Here is a 12,538-nt window from a genome sequence, read left to right as displayed (position 1 = left end):
AAAATCAAGACTTCTTAAATTGAAATAAGAGTTTTTGCAGATGCTGGAAATCTCGAGCATCACATGTAAAGTGCTGGAGGAACTCAGCAGGTCTTTCATCATCTATGGAGAGAAATAAACAGTCGATGATTTGGGCCAAGTCCCTTCATCAGGACTGGAAAGGAAGGGGAAAGAAGCCAGAATAAGATGGTGATGATGTGAAGAGGAGAAGAGATGAGCCTGGCCTTTTCTCCTTCCTTTCAGCCTCAGTCCGAAATATTCCCCTCTGTAGATGCTGCGTGATTTGCTATTTTTCATTGCCTTGTGCTCTAATGTTCCTTCCTGGCAACATCACAGTTTCTTCGGCATCTTGTGTGTTGTTCCAGATTCCAGAAACTGCCGATACTTGTGTCTCCAATCTCCTGGGAGATCTTGGCAAGACGAGCAGACTCTGTGGGAAGAAACTGGTAAACTGGTCGAATGTTGTGACATACACTGAGATATAGTGAAAAACTCCTAAGTGAGGGGCTGCTGTGCCTTCTTCACAATTGCACTTATATTCTAGGTCCAGGATAGGTCCTCTTAAATAGTAACACCCAGGAATTTAAAGTTTCTAACCTTCTCCTCCTCTGATCCATCAATGAGGACTGGCTCATGGACCTCTGGGTTCCCTCTTCTGAAGCCTGCAGTTATTTTTTGGTCTTGCTGACGTTAGGTAAAGGTTGATGTTATGATACTATTTAACTAACTTTTCAATCTCCCTCCTGTATGCTGATTCATCACCACCTTGAATTCAACCCACAACAAACTTGAATATGGCATTGGAGCCATGCTTAGCCTCACTGTCGTAGGGGTAAAGCAAGTAGAGCGGGGGGCTAAGCACACATCCTCAGGTGCACCTGTGACGGAGATTGTGGAAGAGATGTTGTCATCAATCTGAACTGACTGGGGTCTACAAGTGAGGAAATCCAGGATCCAATTGCACAAGGAGGTACTGAAGCCATGGTCTTGAAGCTTACTGATTAGCTTGGAGGGGTTGAAGGCATTTAATGTTGAGCTGTAGTTGATAAAGACATCCTGATGTAGTGGTGTCTGAAAAGAGGATGCTGTCCAAGTTGCATGCCATCTTGGACAATGTCTCCCATCCACTACATAATGTACTGGTTGGGCACAGGAGTACATTCAGCCAGAGACTCATTCCACCGAGATGCAACACAGAGCATCATAGGAAGTCATTCCTGCCTGTGGCCATCAAACTTTACAACTCCTCCCTTGGAGGGTCAGACACCCTGAGCCAATAGGCTGGTCCTGGACTTATTTCCTGGCACAATTTACATATTGCTATTTAACTATTTATGGTTTTATTATTTATTATTTATGGTGCAACTGTAACGAAAACCGATTTCCCCCGGGATCGATGAAGTATGACTATGACTATGCTATCCAGATGTTCCAGGGTTGAGTGAAGAGCCAATGAGATGGCATCTGCTGTGGACCTGTTGCTCCAGTAGGCAAATTGGAGCGGATCCAAGTCACCTCTCAGGTCAGAGCCGATATGCTTCATCACCAACCTCTCAAAACACTTCATCACTGTGGATGTGAGTGCCACTGGTCGATAGTCATTGAGGCAGGTCACCATGCTCTTCTTGGGCACCGGTATGATTGAAGCCGGCTTGAAGCAGGTGGGTACCACATACTGCAGAAATGAGAGGTTAAGGATCTCAGTGAGCACACCAGCCAGTTGGTCAGCACAGGCCTTTAGTACGTGGCCAGGTACTCCATCCAGACCAGATGCTTTCCATGGATTCATGAGATGTAAGAGTTCATGATGGACCCTCCATGTTCTGATGGTATAGGAGGCATTGAGCTCAACTGGAAGCAAAGTGCTGCTGTCTCCCATGTCACTTGACTTAACTTTATAGGAGGTGATAGCATTCAAACCCTGCCATGCAGTTGAGCATCCTTCGTTGATTCCAGTTTGATCCGGAATTTCCACTTCACCCATGAGATGGCTTTCCAGAGATCACATCTCCACCTATTGGTCTCCAGACTTGAGTGCATCTGATCTGGCCCTCAGCAGATTTCAGATCTCATGGTTCATCCAGGGCTTCTGATTGTGGTAGCCTCTAAATGACTTAGTGGGGGACAGACTCATCTACAGCTATTTTAATAAAGTCTGTGACAACCATGGTGTATTCATTCAGATCTCTAGATGAGCACTTGCATACGGCCTGGTCCACTGACTGAAAGCAATCCCGGAATTACTCCTCTACCTCCCGTGACCATCTCATCTCAGGACCTTGTTTTGTAGGCTCCGCCTGTATGCAAGTAGGAAGAGGATGATGCGGTTGAGACAAGGAACGGTAAGCATTTCTTAACTTAGTCGACCACACCCCTTGCTCCCCACCCTTACCAGGGCACGTGCAGTGCTGCACTCCTAATTCAATTCCCGATTGAATTACTATAATATACGGGCACTAGGACCCACGGAGAGCCTGGTAAATTTCAGGACGGCAGAATTGAAAAAAACGCCTGGAATCGTGAGTGGAGGCAGTAGCTCGGAGTCGGACATCCTCGACTATCGCTCCCATCTCATCCACACTGCCTGGCGACGCACGGGAAAAGTTTTGGAGGAACGTATAGTTTGAGGAATGGCGAGGATCGGCGCCTTTTTCCTGTCCTTAAGTTTCTTGGAACTCAGTAAGTAACTTTGCAAAGTGTTTTGTAACTTTGTGTGCACTGACTGCCCCTCACTCCCTCCCCGCATCAACTCTTTTGTTCCGAGCTGCGGGTTTGCCAAGTATTTTCCATTCAAGGACCGTTAGTTAACCTTGGGGAAGCGAAAACTGCTCCGTTATTCCCTCGACGGGGAAAGGATTGACTAATCCTCCGTTAATAAATTTTGGGGTCGTTACTTCCCTGACCTCTTGTTGACTTGTATTTAAACCCCTCCCCCCATCCGACAAGGAGGGGCCCTACCCCTCCCAGATAGTTCTGGACCAAGAAGTTTTGAATAAGACCCTCGGATCAGCACTCGTTAACTTTTGCTTTAGGTTTTAAAGTTTTTTATTAGACAATTCTAGAACTACTGGTGTTTTTAAAAAAAACAGGGAATATGAAGAGTGTGGGGGAAGGGTGCAAAATGGGTTGGCCAGGGCATGGAAAATTCTAGAGGCGCTGTGCTGGTTCTGAAGTGATGGGTTCCCCCCACCCCGAGCCAGTGCAAGGACCTTCCTGGACTCTGGAGTTGAGGTTGGGGTAGCGGTAGCGGTGATTCCGGTGAGGAGACGTTGGGATTGATGCAGAGTGCAGAGCCGAAGGGTTGGTTTCTTTGGTCTTTTGTTTTATTGCCCATCTGCGCAGCAGGAGGTGTTCCAATCTGTTCCAAAAATATGAATAAATTCGACTCAGAGTTGTATATGGTGACGTGTGTACCTTGCTAATAATTTAATTTTGAACTTTGAGTAAATTTGACGACTGTCTCTAAAAGTTAGGGACGTCCTGATCCATGATGACAGTTCCTTATCTTGGCTTGAAACGTTGACTGTTTATTCCTTTCCGTAGATGCTGCCTGGCCTGCTGAGTTCCTTCAGCATTTTGTGTGGCTTAATTCTTTGTGCTTTTTTTAACAAGTTAGATTTTGTTTTCCAGTACACAAGATCCCAGCCAAGACCATGACTGGTAGAAGTCAGGCCCTTGATGTTATGGGGGGGGGGAGGGGAGGGTAAATCATATCTCCCTTCTAATGAAAGGGTTAACATGAGGAACGTTTGATAGCTCTAGGTCTGTACTGGTTGGAGTTTAGAAGAATGAGGGGGATCTCATTGAAATGTATCGAATATTGAAGGGGCTAGGCAGAGTGGGTGTGGACAGGATATAGTGGGAGAGTCTGGTACCAAAGGGGACAGCTCAGAATATAAGGATGTCCCTTTAGAACAGACATGAGGAATAATTTCTTTAGCCAGAGGGAGGTGAATCTGTGGAATTCATTGCCCCAGATGGCTATGGAGGCCACATCATTGGGTATATTTAAAGCAGAGGTCGATAGGTTCTTGATTACTGAGGGTCAAAGGTTATGGGGAGAAGGCAGGAGAATGGCATTGAGAGGAATAATAAATCAACCATGATGGAATGGTGGAGCAGACTCAATGGGCTGAATGGCCTATTTCTGCTCCTATGTTTTATTGTCTTCTTTCAGGGCAAATGAAAACAAAAAAAAACAGATGCAGGAAAACAAACCAAAAAAAATCCGTAGACACGGGAAATCTGAAACAAGATAAATACCCGCAGATGTGGGAAGTCTGAAACAAAATAAATAGCCACAGATGTGGGAAATCTGAAATAATAGCTGGAAACACTCAGCAGGTTTAGGCAGCATCCGTGGAAAGAGAAGCAGAATTAATGATGTGTTTTTCTTATCATCGATACTGCTCATTCTGCTTAAGTGGCTTGAGCATTTTCTGGTCTTATCTCTTTAAGGACATATCCACAGCTTCACAGTAACACCCATGTTATGGTAGGGTATAAGCTGGCAACAGCGTAGTGTAGGAGTTGGTGTAAAGTTTTCCGGCACCGGTGGTCAATGTTCAATTCCCAGCACTGTAAGGAGTTTGTAAATTCACCCCATGACCATGTTGTGTTTCCTCTCAGTGCTTCGGTTTCAGGCTAGTGTTAGTAAGCGTGTTGTGTTGGTGTAGAAGCATGAAGTGACACTTGCAGGCTGTCCCCAGCCCATAAACTCAGACAGTGTTGGTCATTGATGCAAACAGCACATTTCAATGTTACAAGGTACAGTACGTGTGACATAGGGACTATCTTTATCTTTAAGAACATGGCAAGACTGTATTAAGAGTTATCCATGGTCTTTTACAAGGGCAGATGGGATTGGTATACATTCAGTGGCCACTTTATTAGGTACCTCTTGTACCTGAGTATATCTCCATGGTCTTCTGCTGCTGTAGCCCATCCACTTCAAGGTTCGATGTGTTGTGTGTTCAGAGATGCTCTTCTTCACACCACTGTAGTAACGTGTGGTTATTTGAGTTGCTGTCACTTTCCTGTCAGCTTGAACCAGTCTGGCCATTCTCCTCTGACCTCTCTCATTAACTGGGCATTTTCATCCACATAACTGCCACTCACTGGATTTTTTTTTTTGGCGCTATTCTCTGTATGAACTGTTGTGCATGAAAATCCCAGGAGATCAGCACTTTCTGAGATACTCAAGCCACCCTGTCTGTCACCAGCAAACATTCCATGGTCAAAGTCACTTCGATCACATTTCCTTCCCATTCTGATGTTTGGTCAGAATGGGGGGTAAAAACTGAACCCACTTGACCATCTCTGCATGTTTTTATGATTGGAGTTGGTGTCACATGATTGGCTGATTAGATATTTGCATTAAGGAGCTGGTGTACAAGTGTACCTAATAAAGTGGCCTCTGAGTGTAGCTATGTACTTGATGTTGGGCATGTACGTGATGGGCTGAATGGCCTATTCCTGTGCAAGTTGATCAATAAACTATAATTGATCTACAAATACAGCGGCAACACAGAGACACTTCACCCCCTGCCCCCCCCCCACCTTCTTAATCTGGCTTCTTTCCCCTTCCTTTCCAGTCCTGATGAAAGGTCTCAGCCCAAGATGTCAACTATTTATTCCCCTCCATTGATGCTGACTGACCTGCTGAGTTCTTTCAGCATTTTGTGTGTGTTCCTCTAGCTTTCCAACATCAGCAGAATGGATTTTTTTTTCCAGCACAAAGTCAGTGGGTGGAAGGAACTTTTCTGTGTATGTAGTTTAAGTTGTATGTGGAGGATTGGAGTGGAAAGAAATGTTGCTGCCAACAGTACAAATCCATATCAGATGTATTATCAACAACTTCTGTGGTGTGAAATTTGTTTTGTTCAATGTCAAGTGTATTGTCATCTGACTGTACATATACATAACCAAATGAAACAATTTCCTCCATACCACAGTGCACCCACAAAACATTATACTTTATACTTTATACACTCTATCAATTGTGTATAAAGTATAATCAAGTGCAATCATCACAGTGCAAGTACAATCATCACAGCGATATTTGATTCTGCGCTTCGCGCTCCCTGGAGTACAAATCGATGGTAACTATTAAAAATTTAAATTATAAATCATAAATAGAAATAAAGAAAATGGGAAGTAAGGTAGTGCAAAAAAACCGAGAGGCAGGTCTGGATATCTACATCAATCACACACAGCACGTAAACCAAAATATTACTATAAATAATAAAATGTAATTCAAAATGTATTTTCTGCTCATCACAGGTAAACAGCTGGCTCTCCTAATGATGAAACTTAGGTGGTGGCAGGGTATTCATTTGTCTCACAGCCTGAGGGGAAAAAGCTGTTACCCTGTCTGTCAGTCCTAGTCCTAATGCTCCTGGACCTCCTCCCTGACAGTAGTGGGTCAAAGAGATGATGGGATTGGTCGCAGGGATTCTCAGCAATGCTCAGTAAATCTTTCTACAACACCATGTGACTAATGGGGGGAGAGGGAAATCCTGATGATCCTTTGACTTTCTATGGTTTTATCTTGCACCAATCAGATCGCCCATTTCTCCTGTTTGCCCACCAGCAGTTAAGCTGTGCTTTAATTTTTAAAGAACATACACAAAATGTTGGAGAAACTCAGCGCAGTGGGGATAGACCATAATGAGGTAGAGTGTGAGGTAAAGAGTCCATTTTAATGTACAAGAGGTCTGTTCAATCAAAGCTGTGCTTGAAACTGGTGCTACGTGCTTTCAGCCTTTACCGACGCCAGCTTTTTAATTCCAGGCCAAGTTATTTGCATTTAAGTTGCCCCTGTTGGCATCGGTGAGGTTCAGACTCGAGCCTCTGGAACAGTGTTTCTGATCTCTGGCCTCTAGCCCAGTATGACGTGCAGGGAGTCCTCTTGCTCAGCCCCAACAATGCAGAGTTAGCTGGATGAGTAGTACTGGGACCGGGGCGGGGGGGGGGGGTGTACAAGGAAGGCTGTCTTTTTTCCAGCAGCACTTTTTCATCATCCTGTAGCTGACCTACAGGAAGGGGGAAGGCTGAGGCTGGTCGGTAGGAGGAGGAGGGGAAGAGAAGGCATTGCTCAGCAGTCATTTCCTGGAGGCAGTGACGGGGGACCTGCACGGGAGAGTTTTTAGAGTGGAAAAACCATTGCACTGGGGCAGTCCCAGTCTCCTGACCTCAGAATTCCGGGTCCAGTGATACGAACAAGTGCTACAACTGGCGTCTTCCTTGGTCGCAGCGGATGACCATGACATCTTCGGAGCCTTGTCGTGCGCTTTGCTCTTCATGGAGTGCTGCAGCAGCCATTGGATCTCACTATAGATCTCGTTCTCACAGTGGCCGGAGCTGACGTTGCATGCTAGGACTGGCATATCCTTGTCTCACCGGGGTATGAGGGTGCCGGTTACCCTCACAGAATGCTGGAGGAACTCAGCAGGCCAGGCAGCAGCCATGGAAAAGAGTACGGTCGACGTTTCGGGCCGAGACCCTTCATCAGGACTGATGACGTCCTGTGCCTGTTTGTGTGTGTGTGTGTGTGTTGCTTGGATTTTCAGCATCTGCAGATTTTCTCTTGCTTGTGTTGCTGGCTACCCTCACCTAGTTTACCCTGCCTGTTGAAGTGGTGTACCGGGGTTCGGCTGCTGTGGCCTGCAAACAGCTACTTGGAGCCACAGGTGAGAGCTGAGTGCCCAGTGGGGCTCGAAGGTGACCGAGCTGCCCTGGAATGGACATGACAAGCCCCTTCACCAGAGGTGCTACCCCTCCCTGGACAGCCCAAACCAGGGCCATACTTGCGCAGTAAATAGCAGGACGACCTCAGGATACAAGTACGTAGTTCCCTGAAAGTGGTGACATGGGTAGACAAGTGTGTCAGACGCCTTCATTTGCTTCCTGAGTTCGGCTGCCACATGACAGCTGTACCAAATGTTGGTGATGTCTCACTAATGATACTGTGTGCATTTCTGGTCACTGTACCAGAGGCAAAATGTGATTAAGCTGGACAGGATGCTGAAAAGATTCATAAGGACGCTGCCAGGACTGGAGTGCTTGAGTTATAAAGATAAGTTGGGACTGTTTTCCCTGGAGTGAAGAGAGCTGAGGGATCCTTCAAGGAGTCTTTCTCATGTTCTTGATATTTGTTGCTTTATTATTATTATTATTATTTTTCTTCTCTCGTATACGCACAGTTTTTTGCACATTGTTGTTTGTCCTATTGAGTGCTGTCTTTCTTTGATTCCATTGTGTTTGTATTTACTGTGAATGCCTGCAGGAGAATGAACCTCAGGGCTATATTTGGTGATATACCTGTACTTTGATAATAGATGTACTTTGAACTTATAGAGGTGCGTAAAAATCATGAGGGACATAGAAGCAGTACGGTTCCCTCCGTGACCGCGTGGGCTTCCTCCCGATGCTCCGGTTTCCTCTCACAGTTCAATCACCTGCTGGTTGGTAGGTTAACTGGTCATTGTAAAGTGTTAATTTGCAGTGATTAGGCTAGGGTTAAGTGGGGGGATTGCAGTGTGGCACGGCTGGGGGGCCGGTTCTGCACTGTATCTCAGTAAGTCAATAAATGTGGTGAATGCCATTTTCCCAGGGTAGGGGAGTCTAAATCTAGCAGGTGTAGGTTCAAGGTGAGAGGAGAGAGATTTAAAAGGGATCTGAGACAAATGGAGGTGGGTATATGTCAAGAGCCACAGAAGAAGTGGTGGCAGCAGATACATTCAATGCCGGACGGGTTCACAGATAGGAAAGGTTTAGTAGGATGTAGGCTGAATGCAGGCAAATTGGACTACATCAGAAAGGTACCTTGGTTGGCATAGATGAGTTGGGTCGAATGGCCCTTTATAAAGTTGTTCCACGCATGTTGAAACATCCAGTGAAATGCATTAATTATGTCAGCAACCAACAGAGATCAAAGTTGTGCTGGGGGCAGCTCGCAATTGTTGCCGCACTTCTGACGCCAACAACTCACGAACCCCAGTCCGTCTGTTTTTGGAATGTGGCAGGAAGCCAGCGTGTCTGGAGGAGATGCACTCAGTCACAGAGTGAGTGTGCAAACTCCTTGCGGACAGTGGCAGGAACTGAACCCAGATCACTGGCGCTGTAATCGCATTGTGATACCATATTTCCATACCAGATTACTCTGACTCCAAGTAAGATGGGCCAAGTATCTTGCTCTCTTAGCAGAATCCTGTTAAATCACTTTTGTTGATTCATCAACACGATAAAAATCTGCAGATGCTGGAAATCCATGGGGGGGGCGGGGTTGAGTACAGATGTCCCACCCTACAAAAACTCATTTCAGGGAGGTAGCACCATCAATTTGTGGAAGACTCCCGGAACTTCTGGGAGAGGTGGGATATCTGCAATAGAGTAGCTCCTTAGCAGCCAGCCAGCTAGTTTAAATAACGTTAGCTATACTAATGAACGAATGACACCTGTTAAACTCACCTCAACATGTCTTTTACAGTCTTAACCCACCATGGGCAATAGAAAAGTCACTGTTGCAAACAGCACAGCGAGCAACACTGTCATTGTTTTGACCCCTATTAGGCAGGGGTACACTTTAGTGGAGTCTGGGGTGACGTACGTTTTATATTTTCTTTTTTTGGAACACTGCTATGGCGCTCTCTCTCTCGCGTGCACTCTCATGGTCATTCTCGCGCTTGCTCTCTCTCGCTCTCGTGGTCTGTCTCACGCTCTCTCTCGCGCTCGCTTTCTTTTTAAATAAATAAATCGATTTCTGGGACATTTTATATAATTTGCGGGCATCAGGGAGCCACTATTAATATGCGGGAGATTCCCGAAACTTCCAGGAGAGGTGGGATGTCTGGAAGTAAACAGTCGACATTTTGGACTGAGACCCTTCATCAGGCCTGGTAAGGAAGGGGAGAGATGCCTGAATTAAAAGGTGGAGAGAGGGGAAAGAGGCTAGCTGGAAGGTGATAGGTGAAGCTAGGTGGGTAGGAAAGGTCGAGGGCTGGAGAAGAAAGAACCTGATAGGAGAGGAGAATGGACAATAGGGAAAAGAGAAGGAGAAGGGGACTTGGGGGTGGGGGGGATGTAATAAGCAGGTGAGAACAGGTAAAAGGTCAGAGTGGGAACAAAGGCGGGGGGAGGAGTGAGAAATCGATATTCATGCCATCAGATTGGAAGGGACCCAGATGGAATACAAGCTGTTGCTCCTCCACTCTAAGATTTTTACCTTGGTTTTTAAAAGTAATTTAGGAGGAGGTTTTTGCCTCAATGTATTTCCTTGTCTCTTCCATAGCTGCCGGTTGATTCCTTGGGGTTTGGTTTCTCGCCCAGACTTAGTTGTGTGATGCTTGTGTTCCTAGCCAGGGCAGTGTTTAGCAACCATCACTAATTGTCATTAAATAGATGATGAACACAGAGAAACATGTATTTTATTTTTTTTAAATGTCACCTAGATAACTGAAGGACAATCTTTAGCGAAGATCTAGAATGATAAAAGTGGGCCTCTTAATTCTTGTTTTTCTGGAAAGTTCATGGAGAGTTCTGGTTTGTTTCTGCTGAATCCTCTGTTCCCTCGGCCTTGGCAAGCTGTCAACTAGTGCAGCAGTAACGACATTAGTTTCAGTATCTGGAGAGCAACATGGCCAGTGTGTACTCTCATCCCTTGGCAGCTTTCCACGTTTCTCCTCACTGTCTCATAGACCTTTGCTTGTGAGAGGAAAGAAAAATACCAGGCAAAATGTACTGCATTTTGAGAAGTGTATTTATAGATTTTGAAGCAGAAAAATACTCTAAAGATAGAACTTTAGCTGCAGGCCGTTAAAAGGGAATGTAAAGTTGAGGTTGGTTCAACAATCAAAGTAAATTTATTATCCAGGTACATATATGCCGCCATATCCAACCCAGAGATTCATTTTCTTGTGGGCATTCACTGTAAAAATAAAACAGTTCAAAGTCAAAATAAATTTATTAACAAATTATGCACCTCAGTGACCATTTTATTTGATATCTCCTGTACCTAATGACCACAGAATGTGTGAGTGTGGTCTTCTGCTGCTGTAGCCCATCCACGTCAAGTATTGACATGCTGACTGTTGTTCTTTCATTGGTTCTATTATGGATTTATTGAGAATGCCTGCAAGAAGATGAACTTAAGATTGTATATGGGGACATAGATGTACTCTGATAATAAATTTACTTTGAACTTTGTGCATTCAGAGATGCTCTTCTGCACACCACTGTTGTATCATGTGGTTATTTGAGTTACTGTCACCTTCCTGTCGTCTTGACCAGTCTGGGCATTCTCTGATCTCTCTCACTAACAAGGTGTTTTCACCCACAGAATTGCCTCACTGGATATTTTTCTGTTTTTTTTTGCACTATTCTCTGAACTCTAGAGACTGTTGTGCATGGAAATCTCAGGAGATGTGCGTTTCCTAAGATACACAAATCACCCTGTCTGGCACCAACAATCATTCCACAGCCAAAGTCGCTTAGATCCAATTTCTTCTCTATTCTGAGGTTTGGTCTGAACAACAACTGAACCTCTTGACCATGTCTGCATGCTTTAATGCATTGAGTTGCTGCCACATGATTGGCTGATTATGTATTTGCTTTAACGAGCTGGTGTATAGGTGTACCTAATAAAGTGGCCACTGAGTGTATGTTCCTGTACTACCTTAAGATTCATTTTCTTGGAGGCATTTACCGGAAAATAATGAAATGCAATAGAATTCATGAAAACTATACATGAATGTAGGCTGACAAACAACCAATGTGCAAAAGAAGGCAAATTGAGCAAATATTTAAAAAAAATACTGAGAATGTAAGTTGTTGAATCCTTGAAAGTGAGTCTGTAGGTTGTGGAAGTTGTTGTTTGTGGATTTATTTGAAGCACTTTGTAGGATTCTAAGTACTGGGGCAGCGCGGTAGCATCGTGGTCAGCACAACGCCTTACAGAACAGGCAACCCAGGTTCAATTCCGACTGTAAGGAGTTTGTATACAGTTTTTCCTGTTGGCCACACATTTTAATTCCACATCCCATTCCCATTCTGACATGTCTATCCACGGCCTCCTCTACTGTAAAGATGAAGCCACACTCAGGTTGGAGGAACAACACCTTGTATTCCGTCTGGGTAGCCTCCAACCTGATGGCATGAACATCGACTTCTCTAACTTCCGCTAGGCCCCACCTCCCCCTCGTACCCCATCTGTTACTCTTTTTTATGCACACATTCTTTCTCTCACTCTCCTTTTTCTCCCTCTGTCCCTCTGAATATACCTCTTGCCCATCCTCTGGGTCACTCCCCCCCCCGTCTTTCTTCCCGGACCTCCTGTCCCATGATCCTCTCGTATCCCCTTCTGCCTATCACCTGTCCAGCTCTCGGCTCCGTCCCTCCCCCTCCTGTCTTCTCCTGTCGTTTTGCGTCTCCCCCTCCCCCTCCAGCTTTCAGGTCCCTTGCTCGCTCTTCCTTCGGTTGGTCCTGACGAAGGGTCTCGGCCTGGGGCGTCGGCTGCGCCTCTTCCTATAGATGCTGCCTG

The 12,538-nt window shown here is 45.3% G+C and overlaps 1 protein-coding gene across 1 annotated transcript in view; it reads left to right on the top strand.

Annotated features, from left to right (window-relative positions):
- Positions 1-2,384: 2,384 nt before the first annotated feature.
- LOC134347825 (junctional adhesion molecule B-like) overlaps positions 2,385-12,538 on the top strand; it is a 106,962-nt gene continuing 96,808 nt past the window's right edge. Inside the window, exon 1 of the mRNA XM_063050287.1 lies at positions 2,385-2,679. Coding sequence (XP_062906357.1) covers positions 2,631-2,679 — 49 coding nt within the window. The 5' untranslated portion in view covers positions 2,385-2,630. The remainder of the gene's footprint in view (positions 2,680-12,538) is intronic.

The sequence above is a fragment of the Mobula hypostoma genome, chromosome 6 (genome assembly GCF_963921235.1).
Source record: "Mobula hypostoma chromosome 6, sMobHyp1.1, whole genome shotgun sequence".
In the NCBI taxonomy this organism is placed as follows: domain Eukaryota; kingdom Metazoa; phylum Chordata; class Chondrichthyes; order Myliobatiformes; family Myliobatidae; genus Mobula; species Mobula hypostoma.
The sequence above is the reverse complement of the archived record's forward strand: the minus strand, read 5'-3'. Positions and strand labels throughout refer to the sequence as shown.